The 21,219-nt window shown below is 32.3% G+C and overlaps 1 protein-coding gene across 1 annotated transcript; it reads left to right on the top strand.

Moving 5' to 3' along the window:
* The first annotated feature begins 11,482 nt into the window (after positions 1-11,482).
* LOC101501320 (WD-40 repeat-containing protein MSI4) lies at positions 11,483-18,836 on the top strand. The gene is made up of 15 exons (XM_004487985.4): positions 11,483-11,858; positions 11,958-12,021; positions 12,129-12,215; positions 12,543-12,605; positions 12,822-12,887; positions 12,987-13,061; positions 13,548-13,623; positions 13,729-13,936; positions 14,144-14,225; positions 15,648-15,721; positions 15,867-15,978; positions 16,113-16,187; positions 16,283-16,359; positions 17,015-17,114; positions 18,511-18,836. Exons 1-15 carry the CDS (start codon positions 11,572-11,574, stop codon positions 18,616-18,618), a joined length of 1,554 nt encoding a protein of 517 aa, XP_004488042.1. The 5' UTR covers positions 11,483-11,571; the 3' UTR covers positions 18,619-18,836.
* Positions 18,837-21,219: the final 2,383 nt, after the last annotated feature.

Genomic DNA, 21,219 nt, shown 5'->3' with positions numbered 1-21,219 from the left:
ATTAACAAGCATATCTAAAGTACAAAGGATCATCAAATTCAAAGGAAATATGATCAAAGATCGAAGAACTCAGCCTAGTCAATAGAGTTCAAAAGTATTCAAAGGCAAAAATATTTTTATTCATATAAATTTGTTTTAGTCAAATCTGACAGAGCACTACCAAAAATTCTTTTGACCATTATTAATTACTCTAAAAATGCCTATAATAGGAAGGTAAATGCTCAGGGAAATAACAAAAGTTTAAATGCTAACAAGTCTCGAAAAATCACTCACATTCACATACTTGAAATTCTCTCATTACTCAAAGAAGAATCAGTCTAATCACTTTTCATTACTCTGTTATTTTGTATTGAATTCTTTGTAGAGATCGAATCTCAAACAAGAGTTGAGACATATCAGATTCTATAAAAACAATCTCATCAGTATTGTAAAACTCGAATTATAAGAGTTTAGTAAAGTTTGAGTAGATTGTAAGAAATCCTATCAAAGCTGATAGGTGACCTGATTAATCTTTTTCTGAGTGGAAAGAATTTAAGTTTGTAACAGACCAAGGTTGATCTGAGCTAGGTGCTGTAAAACCAAGAAGGTTCTTTGTTTTGAACACTTAGTGGAAAATCTCACAGTTGTGAGAAATACACGTAGCCCGAGTTGGGTGAACCATAATACATTCGTGTATGGTATTCTTTCTCTTATCTCTTTATTTATCTAGTCTGATTAATCACTTAAGTTAAAAACATAAACTGAATTTCTGATTTTAAGCTAACCAAGAACGTTTTTCGTCTTCTGGTAAAAACCAAGAATGTTCTTCGTTTTCAGTTTTCTTAATCCAAGATTATTCTTGAGTTGAATTTTTAAGTATTTTCAGAAAAAATTTTAAATAGGGAGATTTACAATTCAAACCCACATTCATTGTAAATCGACATTGTTACTTCAGTTTCTGTTTATGATTACGCAAGCAAGGCCAGAAAACCCTAAACCGAGAACCCACTTTTGACGTTGCTACAAACCCAGAAACCTACATGAACATAGTTAGCGTACGTTAACTCATTTTGAAAAATCCAGAAACATATGTGAACTAAGTTCATGAATCATTTTCGTGAAATGAGTTTTCATAGATATACGTGATATGATTTCACGTAGGGCAACTGAAAATGGGTTCATGTACGTGAAATGTGTTCGCATAGGTTTTGGACACTGAGTTCACGTAGGATTTATTGTTTTGATTTTTATTATGATTTGGTTATGTAGCTATGGTGCACATGATGTTTACTAATAGAGAGGGTCGTGTTATAATTAACGAGGATACTTCTAATAAGGAGGATCGTCGTGTTAGGCCAAATGCGTCCACACAGGCCCAACGACGACTACAGCGGCAAAAAGCACAATAGGCCCAACAGGAAGAAGTCCAACCCGAAGCCCAACCACATGACATAGATGAACATCCACTGGATGATTGATATCTTGGTGGTCCAGTTGACAATTTTGTCCTTAGGACATTCAACAATCATGTGGCGACTCGACTCTGGGATGGCGTGGTAATTTTCTTAATCAAATTAAATTAAATTTTTAATATTTGTTGTCGTAATGTGTTTTAACTTATATTTTTTCGTTTAACTAATTTCAGGATCGTGTAGAATTAATGGTGTTTAGCAACGGTAATAATTAAAATAAGTTATGATCGAACATGAAAAGGTTCAGCAACTGGTTAACAACTCAGGTTTCTATTCGTTGCTAAAATGCAACTACGAAATGATCGACAAAGAGATCATTTATGCATTCATAGAGAGGTGGTATCGTGACACCAATAGCTTTCATCTTCCAATTGGGGAGATGAAGATTACTTTTGACGATGTATCCTCTCTGCTGCATATGCCCATCGCCGGTGCATTCTTCAGTGTTAATGTATTTAACAAGAATGATGATGCAGATATATTGGTTGAGCTTCTCAGAGTTAGTCACGTTGTTACTTATGTTGAATTTAATGTCACGCGGACATCCACAATTCTAATTTGTGTTGTCGTGACCAGCATTGGCAGATGGTTGCGAGAGAATTTCTTTTGTTTTTGGTCGGTCGCACCCTGTTCAACGACAAGAGTGCCTTCGCAGTTAGCGTTGCCTATCTTGACTGCTTCTGATACCTCAATTCTTGCGGGGGGATATGCATGGGATGTTGCTTCTCTTGCTCTCCTATATGACAATCTTCGAGAACCGATCATGCATCAAACCAGAACAGTTTTAAGGTATCTAACATTGTTACAAGTAAACTCTATTATTGTTTATTGTGTTAATTATTTCTATTATTGATGATTCTAAACTAATGATATGTTATTATATATGTGCATATGTGAGTGTTGAGCATTTTCCTACATTGTGAGTTTTTGAGCATTTTCCTACATTTTCCTACATTGTGTGGAGCATTTTCCTACATTGTGTGGAGCATTTCTCCTAGTTATGTTGAAGACTACCCTAGAGCACTTAGATAGAAGCCAAAAAGGGATAAGGGTTTGGTTCTTCCATTTAGGAAAACTCTTGACGAGATTGATGTTGATGAGGTCTGTTGGACACCATATGAGGAGCATCGAGTGAAGCGGCCGTTTGAAGAGGTTTTTTTATTTCAAGGGTGGATACGTTGGGGTCCGAAGATGTATGCTCATCTGTCAAACAAGGTATTGCGTCAATACGGTCATATTCAAATGATTCATGGCTCACCGTTAGAGAAAGTGGGTCATACGACCATACCAGATGAAATGGACATTATGTTTACTTCTTTTGTGAAAATTGATCTCAAATGTTTAAATTTATTTTAAGCATGATAGATAGAAATAGCAACAATAAAAAAATCTCGTACATACTTACTAATGAAAGTAAGTTTGAACATTTGTCTTATTGTTAATTAGTGTGGTTGCAAAAATGTTGTAACAAAACAATTTTTTTTTTTTAATGTGAGCAAATCTCTTGGCATATTTTTGATCCATTTAAAAAATTAGTTTTTGAAAATACAAATATCATTAGCATAAGAATATTTTGTAAAGAGATAAAATATATTTGACATGATGTCACATTCATCTTATTTTGCGTCCATGTATGTGCTCATTCTCTCTAGTTCCAAAAAAAAATTGAAAAATTGATTTATTTCTAAGTGCAAGCTTGATCATGTTCAAATTAAAATAGGAGAATATATTTGCTACAATATTTCTTCAATGCAATATTTTCTCCACAAATTACTTGGTGGTATAGGAGAATTTGACTTTAAGTAAATTTGTTAAAATTAATGATTTATTAAACATATAAAAAATATAATAATTATCACAATTGATCAACTTAAATTAAATATCACAATTAATATATGTACAAAATGACAATTCTTAATAAATGCAATAACTATCATACGATGATATGATATAGATATTGGTGGTGGACTTCTAAGTGGAAAAAATGTTTGCGATTGGTTAAGTGATAATGCGACGAAAATCATGTTAAATTTTGAAGCAATCACATATCCTATTTCTGGAAGTATCATCCAATTATCCATAGTTGCATCTTGTCCAACATACACACCATGTATAAGTTGTTGAACAAATTTTTTTCCACCATATATTATCTCGTAATGAGACATGAACTCTTGAAGCTCTATCACACACTTTTGATGAATGAATGCCAAAGAGTTCTCACCCATTCCAAGTAAATCTGCAACTGCATGATATCCACAATTACCATCCTCGCCAGCGTCAATAATGTCATCTATGAATTTATGAATTTCAATTGGCAACTAATCGTTGAAGAGAAGAACTCTTGGTTGTTGAACCTTGCTGACTGATGGTCGAGGTGTAAGCTTTTTGACTGATGATCGAGGTTGTTGTACTTTATTAGATGTTACAGTGCTACATACATTTGTGCCAATGCATCGAACACTTGCATCTAAATACTCCCACCAAGACGGATCACGTTTGGTTGATTTATTTCTTTTTGATACATTACTTTTGTCTTTTTTGAGTGCACCATTTATTTTAACCTTGTCAACAGATGGACACATCGACATAGTGGATTGATACGCGATTTCTCGTAATTTACCTTTAAGTGCAATTTTGTCAGGTAGATCAAGTTCACAAACTTTTTCTTAAAACTGAAGTCAACTCATTGTTTTTTCTAAAAATGAGAAGAATATATATTCATTGACCATTTTTCAAAGTGTGTTAAAATACTTGCATATAATTATGTCATATTTCTTTTGTTATCATTATCCATATCTTGATTGCAATATTGACTAAAATAATTATTGATTATCATACATGTTATGTTCTTTGATGTTAAATGCAAACTTGACTTTTTTGATATATGAATGCATTTATCAATCACATAATTATTATGTGTAATATATTCATACCATTGCTCCCTACATGTGTACTTCATTTTTATTCCCCAACCTTTTTGATAGATGCCAAAAGGAGGAGTGAAATATATGATGTATATAGGATGAAAATAATTAATGAAAAATATTAAAAATTAACCTCTTGCATATACTTAGGGGGGTTTAATTAGAATGATAAGAATTAAAATCTTGCATGTGTTTAGGGGGAGTTTATTTACATATCTATTAACAATATTACATTTTATTTATATTCATCAATAAAACTTAAGTTTTACTCAAAAGGTTTGTCATCGTAAAAAATGGGAAGATTGTTGAGGTAAAAATCTTTTTGGCGTATGTTTTAATGACAACAAACCTTATGAAATAAATTATTTAAGTTTTATGAATGATGGTCTACTAATGATTTCACTTGAGTTTTGTTTAAGGAAAATGAATTGCATAAGTGATCAAACAATAAGCCATTCACTTCATCAAAGTGCATAAGTATTCACTCAATAATGAAATAATCTCAAAATGAATGTATCATATACCAATCATTCAAGAGAATGATTATTACATCTTCAAGATAACATCTTCATGAAGAAGATGATCAAATACATTCATACAACAATCAATGATCACTATATGCTATTAATCAGAAGCAAGATCAATCTCCAAATTGATAAGCTATGAGCAAGGACAACCATGACAACTAGAACATTGTTGTTGCACCTTTTTGCAGAAAGCACAATATGTTTCTAAGACAGAGGACTTACACACAATAGGTGTCAAAATCCAACACTCACAAAACATAAATGAAGAATGTTCTTGTTTTACAAAAGAACGTTATGGTTATTATCTTTTAAAGAAAAAATGAAAACAAATAATTTTCCACAATCCAACCACATTTTAATGAGTATCAAAACTGCTCAAATCAATGGTGAAACCCAAAACTCGAGCTGAATGCCCAAATGAGGAAAACAACCTCTAGATCAATCTCCAAATTGATGAGATGTGAACAAGGACACAAGTACATTGTACTTACAATATTATGCAAAAAGCTCTGCATAATTCTGATATGAAATAGTACTAAATTTTTAGTTGACAACTCACTCATTCACGTTTTCCATCAAATCCAAAAGCAAGAGCATTCTCCGATTGTCAAGAACGTTTTAGACAACAAATAAACACATGTTTAATTGCTTTAAAATATATCTAACACTTGGGAAGTGTGCCCAACGACTATATTCATTGTAAAATGAATATTCAAAGCTTTTTAACATCTATAAATTGAAGATCAATTGAAAGTTGAAGGCAATAGTTTAATCTACAAATCTACCAACACTTATTCAACAAGTCAAAAAACTCTTCAAGCACACTCCAGCTCTCTTCACTATATCTTTGGATCATTATTTACTAAGTTTGTTTTTATTTATCTCAAACAAGTGTTGAAAAGTTTCAAGATCCCAAACACTTTTATCATACACATCATTTGTAACTCAAGTTTATCTTTTATGTTAGATTGAGTGTGTTTGTAAAAATTATTTCAAAGTTGAAAGATAAAAATCCTTTATAGGTTGAAAGATGAATATTGTAATTGATCAAGGTGTGATCTGTAACACCCCGATTTTTAACAGCGCGAGTGTATTTTTTTTAAAAAAAACAAAGAAATAAATAAGGAAATACTTTTGGATAAATATTTAAGTCGTAACACAATGACAAATAAGTCAACAGAATTTACAAGCAGCGGAATAGTTTTTGAAATACGAATCCAAAGTATTTACACTTCAAAAAGTGGTACATGGACCCCATCATAATAAAATGTCAAACAGACAATATTAGTATAGGTACAGTCTTCCAAATTAAAATAAACACATCCCAAAAGAAAGACATCTAGTCCCTATACGTCAACCTAATCTGATCATTCTACCAAAAAAACTATACATTCCGAATGATCTTCACGCGCCCCGCAAGATCCTCCTGACACAGCTCCAGTCAGGTGTGTCCAACTACCTTCCCATCTATAGGGTACTAACCGGTAGGATGGTCCTGGTTCTCATCTAAGGGCAAAGCCCAGATTTCCACAATAGTTGTAAAGGGTCACCAACCGAAATTAACAATTAACACATAACATTTAAGTTTTTAAATGCACAAAATAATCTTTCAACTTAGCATGCACCTTAAAAGGGTTTCCATATGCCAAACATTCATAAACAAGGTTGAAAAATGAAGTTTTTAACAAAACAACACTGTTGTATTCGAATACAGCATCTATGTATTCGAATACAAGGTTGTTTCAGCATTTAGCAGCAAAAACAACATGTATGTATTCGAATACAGCCTTCTGTATTCGACTACACAGCAAGTCATTAGCAAAACAACATGTTTGTATTCGAATACAACAGTCTGTATTCGACTACACAGTAAGTCAGTGGCAAAAACAACATGTCTGTATTCGAATACAGCTTTCTGTATTCAAATACACATCAGACATCAACAGGAAAACAACAAAATTCAGCAAAATTCAATTTTTTTAAAGGGTTTTGGAACCAATCAACACTTACACACAAATCCAAACAATCACTTAGCAATTATAGCGCAATCACCATGACATCTTGAGTTTCGAAATACTTTTGCAATCAATCACACTTATACACAATTCCAAAACATCCACACTTGGCAATTATAACACAATCACCACGACAACATAAGTTTCGAAATGGTTTTGCAATCAATCACACTTACACACAATTCCAAAACATTCACACTTAGCAATTATAGCACAATCACTACGACAACTTGAGTTTCGAAATGGTTTCGCAATCAGTCACACTTTCACACAAATCCAAAACATTCACACTTGGCAATTATAACACAATCACCATGACAACTTGAGTTCAAACACTCAATCATAATCTTGAATCAAACACGACTCGCGTGCCAAGCACCTTAATGCAATGCGTATATGCCAAAATGCATGGACTCGGAATTCCAAACCAAAACCCTCCTCGAAGGGCCGTAAATCATAATTGTACCGCCAATCACAGGCCGAAGTACTAAATTACCGAGGTGCCATCTATCACGGGTCAGCACGATTTACTAAAAACATAAATCGTAAATATACCGCCTATCACAGGTCGAAGTACTATTTACCGAGGTGCCACCTATCACGGGTCAGCACGATTTACCAAAAACATAAATCGTAAATATACCGCCTATCACAGGTCGAAGTACTATTTACCGAGGTGCCACCTATCACGGGTCAGCACGATTTACCAAAAATGTGTAGTCTATTGCAGACCTTACACGACACGACAATCCCCGTAAGGATTAGATGAACAAACAAATCACATGGAATCATCTCGTGGCCCATCCGGTCGCCACTATCACCATGGCCCATCCGGTCGCCATGTACTATGAAATGCATGAGCATATTCTGACTTTATCCACGACAATCGTTAAGTAAATGCATATATTAAAAGATTTCCCATTTTTAATACTCATTTAACTCTAACAATTTTCACGACAATCATTAAGTAAACATAGATATTAAAAGATTCCCCATTTTTAATACTCGTTTAACTCTAACAATTTTGATGATAATCATTAAGTAAATGTAGATATTAAGAGATTCCTCATTCTTAATACTCATTTAACTCTAACGATTTTCACTACAAACATTAGGTAAACAGAGATATTAAAAGATTCCCCATTTTTAATACTCGTTTAACTCTAATGATTTTCAAATTCCACACAGAACATACTTAGACATATTCTCAAATTCAATCCACAATTCACACCAAATCACCTCAATTCATTTTTCCACAAAATCCACATAAACACATCTCAAAATTTATAAATATTAATTATGAACACGTCAAACACGACAACCACAAAATTATCTCAACCCACCACTCAAGCACATCAAATTTCATTTCCTCAAAACCAAACATAAATGAGTTAAATTCATTTTCCATGAAACACTCATCAATATCACCAAAACCCAACTCTAAAATTTCACCCATAAAAGCATTAAATTCATTTTCCCCAAATCAACACTTCAACCCTAACAAAATTCTTTTCCACACAACCACATATAAGTCCCTAAATGCAAACTAAAAGTTTGGAAGGAGCCCTTACCTTAACGTTAGCTTTAACGAGCGATTACGGTACCGCGGGTAATTCCGATAAAATCTCCGCTTGCGACGTCGCTTCCAAAGTTAGTTCACCAGCACCGTAGCATGGAGATGAACAACTTTCCCTTCTATCTCTTCGCGAAATGAAGCTTAGATCTAGAAAAAAAAGGGAAATACTGTGTTTGACGGTTTTGAAAACCCCTGACACCGTTTTTCTTCGTTTTCGAATCAAAGAGGAAGAATGAAGCTGAGAAACAAAGCCTTCTTTCTTTCCTTGTCTTCTCACCCACCAAGCCTTGGGTTTCATTTCTTGAAGCAAAAGAAACAAAAGAAGATGAAGTCCACGAGAAGGAAGAATGAGAAATCGCGAGGCAGAGAGGAAGAGGAAATGTTTTCTGTTTTCTTTCCTTTTTCCCTTCTTTCTTTTTCCTTCTTTTCCTTTTCTTCTATTTTCTTTCCTTTCCTTTTTTCCTCCAAACACAAAACCCCTAACACCGTTTTTCTTCGTTTTCGAATCAAAGAGGAAGAATGAAGCTGAGAAATCCTTGTCTTCTCACCCACCAAGCCTTGGGTTCCTTTTCTGGAAGCAAAAGAAACGAATGAAGAAGACTGGAGATGGAAGAGGGATAAAATGTGAGTAACAGGGAGAGGAAAATCTTTTTTTGGTTTCCTTCAGTTTTCCTTTCTTCCTTTTTCCTTTCTTTTTCCCTCCAAACATACATACATACATACATACATATATATATATATATATATATATATAAATTAACAAATATCTAAAAATATCTAGATATTTATCAAAATTATCATTTCAAGCATAACTTCTCAAACCATTTGATAAAAATATCTACTCTCGTCGCAACTCAATTGACAGATAAAAGTTTTTGCAACTAGGGATATTTTTAACAAAATTGTCCAGTATTAAATTCTTCGTAACATAAATAAATTATTCTCCAACAAATAATTTTAATCCAATTTCCAAAAATATATTTTTGGCATTTAACTCACTAAATACCAAAAACTGGGCTAGAAGCATAAGAAATTCAACACAAAATACCCTAAAATTGTATAATTTAGGATTTAAAATTAAGGGTCTTACATGATCAAGAGAAAATGTGTGAATGGGAACATTCTTGGTTCTGAAGCACAGTGAAAATCTCACGATTATGAGAACTGGACGTAACTCGGTTTGGGTGAACCAGAATATATCTTTGTGTAATATCTATTTCCTCATATCTATTTATTTCTAGTCTTTTTTATTATCAAGTTAAATAGATAAGTTAAATTATATACTTTTTACTAACCAATAACATTCTCCGTTTTCTGTTTTTATAACCAAAATCAATCTTGAGTTAAATATTTTAAGTTTTAGCATGAAATTTTAAAAAAGTGAATTTACAATTCGAACCCTTTTTTTGTAAATTGACATTGCTACTTCAGGTTCGTAATCAAAACAAGTTAGAGATCTTTTTTTCGCTAAAATGTGCTTGATGCGAGAAAAAAATTAATTCTGAAGTTAGATGTACATAAAATAATTAGAAACTCATTGTAAATATATTAGTGTCTCCACTTTTGTGGGAAGATCAAATGTTCAATTTGGAAGAAATCCAAAGAGTGAAAAGAGAAATTCCTTCTCTACTTTGAAAAAAGAGGTATTTATCAAGGTTGTGGTACATGACATTTCTAAAGATTTTATGAGTTGATTCCTTATTCTTAAAGGTCAATGCATGCCCACGCGTAGAAAGTATCATTCATAATTTGTTGTGAGACAACAAAGGCAAGGGAAGACAAACTCATTATACAATGAAAGACTTCATGTAATAACAAAATGAGATGAGAAATGCGGTTCAAAAGTATTAGAGCTTTTAACGAAGATCTTTTAAGTACACAAATTTAGACACTTATTTCAAATCCTAATTCACTATTATCTAAATATCTTAAAGTCAGGTGTTTTTCAAATTCAAATATCTTTCGTACTAAAAAAAACTACCGTAATTTTAATTAGGGTGATATTTTTAAAGCTTCTTGAACTATTAAAAAATAATTTCGTTGGATAGTTGATAATAGTCGCAAAATAAACATATGGCAAGATAACTAACTTCCTAAACAAGGTACCCTAAACACAATGATAGAGATATCTTTCTCTTGGAGATCTTATGATGCAAAATCTCATCAATTGCAATAATACTTATATCAAACCCATCTTTTTTCCTTTTGAAGAAAATCATACTATTCGAATCAGTCTAAATGATTTGAAGCAAGAAAACTTGATCGTGTGGGGATATTCTAGAGATGGAAACTATATCATCAAATCTAACTATTAAATGGTAATTGAAGCAAAAGCACAGAAAACATAGTTAGAACTAGTGGGAGTGAGATATAAAAAGTTTACTTTCCAACAATATAACATATTTATTAAACTGTTTTAGTAAGTAATATAACAAATTAAAATAGTAGTGTGGTGTATGTATAAAATTATTTTTATGACAAGATAAAAATCAATCAAATTTTATTAAATAATCATTAAATCAATTAAATTCTTTATCTATTAAAATAATTAAATCCATAAAATTCATTTTTTATCAATATTTATTTCTTTATTTTAAAAAGTAGATTTAATTACAATTTTGATATTCATATTTTTTTTTATTCATAAAATTTAATCCTTACATTTAAAAAAATTATCTTATTTTGATCACTCCCTCAAATTTATAGACGTAAAATAATAATGTGACATATTTTAAATAATATAAAATACGATTTAATAATTTAAAATCATGAAAATTGATAATTATTTATATATTATAAATTAAATTATAAAAATAAATAAATCATGTCGTTAAAAACTTCATCTTTAGTAGTTTTTGTAATGTCATATATTCCAATTATTTTAAAATACCAAAACTTTAAAAAAAAATTACATATAAAATGTGACTAATTATTAATTAAGTAATTAATTTATGGATATTATTTTAATAAAGGCGAGTGACGGAGTGAGGACAGCCATTGCGAAATTTGAAGAGTAAGAAAAAGAGTAACGGGAGAGTAGAGTTTCATTTTTTGTTTTGAAGAGCGAAGAAACAGAAAATGGAGACTCCTCCTTCGCAACAAGGCGTGGTGAAGAAGAAGGAAACACGAGGTCGTAAACCTAAACCTAAGGAAGACAAAAAAGACGAACAACAACAATCTCATTCTAAAACTATTAAAGAATCCAAAAAGATGCAACAGCAACATCAACATCAACAACAACAACACCACCAACAACAGCAACAAGCTTCCGTCGACGAGAAATACACTCAATGGAAGTCTCTTGTTCCTGTTCTCTACGACTGGCTCGCTAATCATAATCTCGTCTGGCCTTCTCTCTCTTGCCGGTGCTTTCTCTCTCCTATTTCTAGGGTTTTTGTTTTTTCATCTCTAATCTTAGGTTTAGTTTTATCTAATTCAATTATTTTGTTTTCATTTGTTCATAGGTGGGGCCCTCAGCTTGAACAAGCTACTTACAAGAATCGCCAGCGTCTCTATCTTTCTGAGCAGGCAATTCTAATTTTTTATTTTTTATTTTTTATGATTTTGTGATAATTTAAGATTCAAACTTTTTTATTAAGTTTGTGTTGATGAAAGTGATTTTGTGATTTTATTAGACTGATGGTAGTGTCCCAAATACCTTGGTGATTGCGAATTGTGAGGTTGTGAAGACTAGGGTTGCAGCTGCAGAACATATTTCGCAGGTGATTTATTTATTGTTATGTCAATGTGATGTTTCTTACCTTTTAGTTGTTTAGGGCATGTTTGAATTGACTTATTTGGGTTAATCTACTAGCATATGTGTGAGACTGTTTGGAAGAACTTATCAAAACTGTTACTTGAATCTTGACAACTTATAGGAAAACAATTTGACTTTATTTTATCTTTTGTTATAGAAATAGCTTTTACATAAGTACTTATACTATAAGTGCTTATGTTAGTGCTTAATAATTAAGCTGTTTATCCAAACAGGGTTTAGTTTGTTGTTTGAAATTCAATTAATGAGCTAATTTTTTATTTTATTTTTTCAGTTTAATGAAGAGGCTCGCTCTCCATTTGTGAAGAAGTACAAGACCATCATACATCCGGGCGAGGTAAAAATTTCACATCCACATTATGAAAATTGGATGCTTTTGAAGTTTTTCTAAAGATGAATGAATAATAACTTTGTTACTTAATCTGCCTGGCTTTGTTTTGGAGATTTTATTGAGATTTTTGTTCATTTATAAATGCCTGTAAATGGTTTATCATTATGCTGAGGATATGGATATTGTTGTTTGCTGATCAGATCTTTATGGTTTGAGTTGTAGGTGAACAGAATTAGGGAATTGCCACAGAATTCTAAGATAGTGGCTACTCACACAGACAGCCCTGATGTAAGAACTTTACAGTTTTCCTTGAGATTTTTTTTATTCTTTACAATTGATTTGTTTCCTTGATATTTTGTTCCTTATTTGTGACTCTTAAAATATCAGGTTCTCATTTGGGATGTTGAAAGCCAACCTAACCGTCATGCTGTTCTCGGAGCTACGAACTCTCGTCCAGATTTGGTATGCCTATTTCACCAAGCAGTTTGCACAGATAAACCGTAACATTCATCCATCTAGAAAAGCTCAATACAATTTGTAACATGTGATCAAATTCACAGAATGAAGCATGCATGCTCCTTTTGTTTGTGGGAAACATGTTTTTGTCTCCCTAAAAACTAGGATTTTGTGGTGTGAAGGATCATATTTTGATGCTGTTTCGTTAGCTCGATTAATTGAATAAACTTGTAAGTTACATGAGGGTGTGGCTCTATTGAACTGAAGAGTGAGGTAGCATTGGTGGGGCTAGAACAGGTTGGGTGCAAAAACTTGGAAATTGGGATGAGTATTTTCAAATTGGTCCCTCCAATTTGAATTATATGTACTCCATCTTTAGTTTCCCTGAACTACCCTATTTAAAAAAAAATCATATCCCAATGTTATTGTTTTCATTTTTGTTATTTGGCATGGTTGATGCTTCTTGGTATATTCACAAAACTTCTTTTGCAGATATTGACTGGACACCAAGATAATGCAGAATTTGCTCTTGCAATGTGCCCAACTGAGCCCTATGTGTTATCAGGAGGTTGGCATACCTTTTTCTCTCCATTTTGTAAACAATTATGTTTTAAATCCCTATTCATTCATTGTTGTGGTTTCTCTTATCTGACAAAACTGGGTTGCATTGCAGGGAAGGATAGAACAGTGGTGTTGTGGAGTATTGAAGACCATGTAACATCTGCTGCTACGGACTCCAAGTCTGGTGGATCCATTATCAAACAAAACTCTAAATCTGGGGAAGGCGGTGAAAAAACTGTTGACAGCCCTTCTGTCGGACCAAGAGGTATCTACTCTGGGCATGAGGATACCGTTGAAGATGTTGCCTTTTGCCCTTCTAGGTAATTTGTTTACTCTACAAAGTAGTTTCATATTTAAATGATTTGCCTTATTGAAGTGGCTTTTCTTATTTTATTGTTCACCTTATTCTATGTTCTCAAATTCTATTTGAGGAATTTAGACTATTTACACTATAGTAGCAACATGGACTAAATCTATACTTTACGGGACAACCATGTCTTCCTGACATCTTTGTGATCATGCTGAAGTGCGCAGGAGTTCTGTAGTGTTGGAGATGATTCTTGTCTCATATTATGGGATGCACGTGTTGGCTCTAGTCCTGTGGTTAAGGTATATGATTTATATATTTCAATCATGTATTTGAATTTGTTTCCCTTAATTGTTATTGTCATGTAACATAAAATAGCCAGGCCCAAACCCGGAAAAAAAGAGGAGGGTTGTTTAAGGCTGTTGGCAGTCAACTTAAAAATTAGTTGAATCTTTAAGGTAGTGATAGCGGTGTACTAACTAGTATTGGTACTGTTAGGCCGTTGACTCTAGGAAAATGCTGTATGGCTTGGGTACCATGTCAACTATGAGTCGTTGCATTGACACCCATGTGTAGCGAAAATTTGCAGTGGATTTTCATGTTGTTAATGAGTGTGGATAAAGAAGGTAATTCAGGAGTATAAAAACTGCATTGTAGCTTGGACCGTAAGATAAGTAATAAATGATAATAGTGAATACTATAATTAGGAGGATGATTAAATTTATGCGCATACAATAAAGTAGGTGAGTAGGAGCAAAAACCAAGGAACTAGAGACATTGGGCTTCTATCTTTGGGATATAAGCAATTCAAGATCTTGAAAATTGAAATTGGATAAGCTTTCTTGCAAATTAGTGTTGGATGAGTGTAGTAGTTCTGGATGACAGAAGGTTAGGATAAAAGAACATAACCCTAAAATTAATAATGTAAAACAAGATACTTTCAATGCCACGATGCATCAAAAATAGGGTAAAAATGTCAAGTTTTGGGAGGATTTGGAAAGTTTAGTTCTAGAAATACCATTAAGTGAAAATTTTTGGTACGGAGATGCTTAATGATCACGTGAGTAGGGCATTTGGAGGGTACGAGGGTGTGCATGGGGTAATGGTGTAGGAGTAGCAAGTGCAAAGGGTAAAACCGTCTTAGCTTCACAACAGAAATCTTGTAGCAGCCTGATGCTACTCTGTGTTGCATCACTTCTGTAGTGCTGATTTGGACATTATTAATTAATTAATAAATTTGGTTGAGTTTGAGGAAGACCAGAATAACTATAGCCATTAACACATTTATATTTAATTATCTGTCATTGGACTTCATTTGTTTAGTACATTTTGGCATATTTGATTCATATAGGTGACACAGTCTAGTGAGAAATGACTTTGATTGTTATTGTTGTTGTTGTTTTGATGTAAGTATGGATTTTTGCTTTTTGGTAAGGTATATGCTTTATATTTCAATGATGTATTTAAAATAATTTATTTATTTATTTTGATAACAGTACAAATTGTAAAGTATGCAGTGAACACATTTTTCAAGTTTATTCACTAACTCATTGTATTGGGTGTGTACAACATTGAGGCTTTAACAACTGGGAAACTGTATATTTACCTATTTAGATATTTACATATATAACCCCTTTTTCCATACTGTGTAACATAGTAACATTTTGTATTATTTTATTTTATAGTTTTCTTGTTTTCTTTCTCTAATGTGAATTCGGTGACAGGTTGAAAAAGCTCACAATGCTGATCTTCATTGTGTTGACTGGAATCCCCATGATGATAATCTGATTCTTACTGGGTATGTTTTCCCATTCTAGAGGTCCAATTATTACAAATCTGTTTTATTTTTCTGTTTCAACTTATGTTGTAATTCATATCATATCATTTTGAGCAAGATTGTGAAGTATCACATCTGTGTTTGACTTATCATCATATCACTTCAGGTCGGCAGATAATTCAGTTCGCATGTTTGATCGCCGCAATCTCACTTCTAATGGGGTTGGTTCTCCTATCCATAAATTTGAGGCTCATAAAGCTGCTGTTCTTTGTGTTCAGGTGATTTCAGACATGGTTTTTGTCTTCTGATAATTCTCCATGCCTTCTGGCACTATATATATATTATACATATATATATTATGAATATCAGGATTATGCCACAACATATGCTAATAACAGTTTGTTCAATTCAGTGGTCTCCTGACAAATCATCTGTATTTGGAAGTTCAGCAGAAGATGGTCTGTTGAACATTTGGGATTATGAGAAGGTGCAGTTTCAATTGGATAGTATTTCGCTGCTTTTTTGCCATAACAATGTTTTATTGCTAGGTGTCAATGTCTTCTGCTTTTGATTTGTGATCAGGTTGGCAAAAAGATAGAGCGAGCTGGAAAAACAATAAATTCTCCTCCAGGGTTGTTTTTCCAACATGCTGGTCATAGGTATTGTCCTACTGTCTCTATGGTTAACTTAATTGTACTTTAGTGTTAATTATTTCAACAATCTAGATCTGTAGCTGAAGGATTACTTAGTCTTTATTTGATGAGCTAAATGAAGATATCAATTTCATAAGAAGTTCCGAGTATAAATAAATTATAATTGGATAAGATAGTATTTTTTGCCTTTTCAAAATTTGTTCCCTGTGATTTGCATAAGATTCTCCACCACATTTTGATATCAATTTCATATGAAGTTCTGAGTATAAATTATAATTGCATTAGTATTTTTGCCTGTTCAAAATCTGTACCCTGTGATTTGCTTTAAACATACTTGCTTAAAACTGTACATTCAAGACGTTACTGGTCACAAGCTTCCAATACCAGTTGGTGAATTCCAGTAAAACTGATCTCTTTAAGAAAGCATCAACCTAGTGGTTTTCTTGAATCGCATTTTGTGTCATCCTAAGGTTGCTTTCATTTGACTGTTTCTCTTTGTGAAATGTGCATCTCATGTTGTGAAATGTCAAAGAATATTGGATTTGTTGAACTTGCTTTTTTATTTGTATTAAATTTGTCTGTAAAAAGTATTTACTACCTTCTCCCCTCTCACCCCAACCTTGTTATTTTTTTAACATATGAACTTTTTATTTATATGCAGAGACAAAGTAGTTGACTTCCACTGGAATGCATATGATCCATGGACAATCGTTAGTGTGTCTGATGATTGTGAAAGTACTGGTGGAGGGGGAACATTGCAGGTATGTTAAATCATTTTCCATGTTCGAAGTATAGATAGTAATTATTCAATTTTCATATAATGGAAGTTGCTATTGCTTATTTGTCGAAACAGCATGAACCTGTAATATCGGTTTGCCAAATTTGTTGGTTAAGTTACAGGGTAAACCTTCTAAGGCAGTATCAGAACATTTGTTTTGCGTAAAAACATAATAAATCTTAATATTGTAATCTTATTATACTCCATCAGGTCATCTACTCGGTTAAAAGACATGATTAATACTTCCTGTGTCCCTAAATAATTGATATTGTTTTTGCAAGTTAACCCTTCAAGAGATAAAATTAATTAATGTTTTCATTATAGTATTTATTGTTAGTTGCAGAAAAAGTTGTATATTAACTAGGGGTATGTTAGTAAAAAAAGCAATTAATGCAGTTGAAAAATCAAAGAGAGTCTTATAAGAGTTAGGATCCTCTCCATTTATCACCTCCATTTTTTCCATCACCAAAGTTTTGGGAATATAAAATATAATGATGCACATTTGGTGGGCCCAAATATTTTCATACACCTAAAAACACTTCAAAACTATAGTAATGGAGACGAGAAATGGAGGGAATGTTGACTCCTTATAATAAGGGACAAAGAAATTTCCCAAGAGGGTCTTATATTTAGGGATAAAGGCAGTATAATTTTATTTTACAAATAAGTCATTGATATAACAGAACAAATAAAAATTAATTCAATACAAAAAAGTTATGGCATATTGCATTTAACTCCCCCAAAGTTTGTTAAAAATGTCATCCATGTCCGTTCCCCTGAATGTGACACCATTGCCATTGATAATTTCAATTTCCCCAATGATTTTGTGGGTTGCTAATTTTTTAATATTGACGAAATCAAAACCCTAGCAGCAAGTAATCTCTTCCATTGCTTTTTCATGGCAAGCTTTCCAAGCTCATCATGGTATTTTTAGTCATGTTTGTGGGTTTCTGGTTTTTACTTTCTGTTTGGATGTGTTGGTGCACTAACCGTGGAGCAGCTTTAGTGCTGCAGCTGGGGCTGAGTGGTAACTTGTATAATAGAAAGTACACTTGCAGATTGATATATTTGTGTTTTGTCTCCTTTCTCTCCCTTTTAAAAATTATTAATCGCTCCAACTGTGTTATCCAAACATGCATATTAAAACTTGTCTTACACCAGGTTTTAAGCAAGATCAATCTGAACAAATAACTCCACCAGTAAATCATTATTTTCTTAAGTTGATTACTGTTTTAAAAATATATGAGATTTTTTAATTAATCAACTTTGAAGTGTATTCATTAACGTGTTAGTAGCATTTCCCATTATAAAAAATAATGCTTTTTTCACTGATTTATCATAAATTATTTTGGCTGATGCATTCAAATTCATTTGTGCAGATATGGCGCATGAGTGATTTGCTTTACAGACCAGAGGATGAGGTTTTGGCAGAGCTGGAGAAATTCAAATCTCATGTGGTTGCTTGTGCTGCCAAGACCGAAAAGTAATATATCTCATAGGCAATGAATTGTGTAATTTTCACATTTTCAATTTAACCTAACTTTTGTTGTGGATGTTTCATAGCATTTTAGAGAACAGAAAGAACATATGTAATTCTTAGCTCATGTGGCTCCATTCTGACTGGACAGAACTTGATGTAGGGTGGAGATTGGCAAATGAGATTAACTTGTCTAAAACAAATGCTTCTTAGGGTGTGTTTGTTGAAGCCATGGGTCACTGCCACAGTAAATCTAGAGTTTTAATGTATTAACTATTAACTTTTGGGTCTAAAACAAATGTTGTGGAACAAATTGAATTTTGATTTTTGGAACAAGATAAAGTAATGATAAAAAAAAAATACACCAATTTTGCAATATAAGTATAATTAATAGTTATTCTCTTCATTTTATTTATATATTTTTTAATTTGTGTGAAATTATGAACTGCGATAGTTGTTATGATGGAGATGGAGTAAGTTTCAGCAAAAACTGTAAATGTGGATTGGTTTTATTCTGTTTGGAATTGTTCATCCATTCCTCTTATTTTTAAAGGTTATATTGGATTGTAACCTAGGGTGTGTAAGTACATTATAAAATTTTAATTTTCAGTAATATATTTTAGGGGTGAGTGAGCAAATTTGTTGTGTGCTTTGGCTTGCAAATTTGTAATAATATTAGTTTCATGACAAATTTGAAGGTGAATTTCACTTGTACAATTCGTTCAAAACTCTAATAATAATAGAAGTAGAAATAAATGGTCCTTATTTATTGAGTACAGAAAGTGATTTGATTGTTATAGATAAAAACAAGGAAAAATGAATGTGTTTCAAATTTGAACTTGTCAAATGGATACAAATTACATGACTATTTCTATCTTAAGAATGAGACGAGTTGTGAACTTTTGCTTCTGAGGATTATTTCTGATCATCATTAGGGTTTGTAGATGATTTTTAATATTAGTCCACAATGAATCATATGCTGTGTTGGTCTACTGAATTACTTGTCTAATTTTAGAACTATAAAAACTATAAAAAATATACAATAGACCACCTTGATATATGGTATATTATGGATCAGTGTTTAAAAGTCACTTGAAAGTTAAGGATAATCAATATTACTATTTAATTGTATAAGTTAAAACTTCTCTTTGTCTTTGTTGCTGAGGCATCAATTGTATGAGTTGAGTTTTGAGGTATATCTGTTTTCCTTATTTCTATCGAATTGACATCAATTTAGTCGTTGTTTTAGCCGTAAAAATCATGAAGACCATTAACTTATATTTATGAGGAGTGACATCGATTGTCGTTAAAATTTTAGGTGACTTTTAAGCACAAGTCTATGACAAGCCACCTATCAAGGTGATCCACAATAGAATTTGTCTATTTTGGTTGTCGTTAGACGACGATTGTTGTTTTTCTTCATATTTTGAATTTTCCACGTTATACTTTTGTGGTTATCATTCATTAATTTCTCTATGTTGGTTTTGCCAACAACTAGTATCAACAATTTTGGTTAAGTGAGGTGTTAAACTCTTGGTATACTTTGTAGTTGCAGTGTTCTTTGATATTTCAAATTAGAAAATAAAAGTTACATTGTACAAGTGTTTTTTAGGAAAGATTTTTGCTCGAAAAGACTTAGCGCTTGGTCAGGCCTATTTGCTGTTAGAAGGGAAGCCCTAGCACAATAACAGGTAAAGAGATAGGGATTGCTTGACAAGGAAGATACTAAGTGGTTTATTGTCATCTGCGTCTCTTTTTTGAAAACTTACCTGGGGCATGGTTTACAGTCGACATACAACTATAATGTCAAATTATTTAAGTGGTGTAAAGTTTGACATAGAAAAAATTAATGAAAGAATCAATTTTGATATGTGTAAAGTTCAAGTCAATGATGTGTTGATACAATAAGCATTACATAAGACGTCTAATATAAACAACAGTAGCAATGTCTTCTCCACTATGAGAGACGTTGAACTTCTCTAAAACACATCATTGATGCAATGTGTGGTGTGAGATTATATGTTGATTATTGAAGAACTTTTTGAGAAACTCAATATGTAAGTTACACCATAATTTTTTAGCATGTAAAAAATTCTTGAGTCCCTTTAACTTCAAGTGAAATATACTTTTTTATGATAGAATATCATAGTAGTTTTGAATTATGATTGCTGATGAAGACAATGAACGTAGAAGATGTGTTAATTTCAATCAAGATGTAGATTGTTGGAGTTGATTAAATCATCTTGTAACAAGTCTCACATTGCCTACTATGATAGAAGAATAAGAGACTATATATAGTGGTTTTTAGTTCTTAACTACGAGATACAAGATACACTTTAAGTTTGTATCTATTTAACTTTGTTCTTTTATATTCTTGTCTTAAAGTATTATGAAAAGTAACTGGAGATTGTAGATGTATTAAAATCGTGGGTATTTGAAAAAAGTTAATGTATCGTAAAATATTATTATCTAATAACAATTGTGAATTTTTCGTATTATATTTTTTTATTTGTGATTGTTTTCTTTTAATTTTCTATCTTATTTTTCCCAAAACTAAATACTAACCAACTCAAGAAGACTGAATGATATCAATAGCTATTCACAAAAATAG

The sequence above is a fragment of the Cicer arietinum genome, chromosome 1, assembly GCF_000331145.2.
Source record: "Cicer arietinum cultivar CDC Frontier isolate Library 1 chromosome 1, Cicar.CDCFrontier_v2.0, whole genome shotgun sequence".
In the NCBI taxonomy this organism is placed as follows: domain Eukaryota; kingdom Viridiplantae; phylum Streptophyta; class Magnoliopsida; order Fabales; family Fabaceae; genus Cicer; species Cicer arietinum.
Note: the sequence above shows the minus strand (reverse complement) of the source record. Positions and strands in the feature narration are given on the sequence as shown.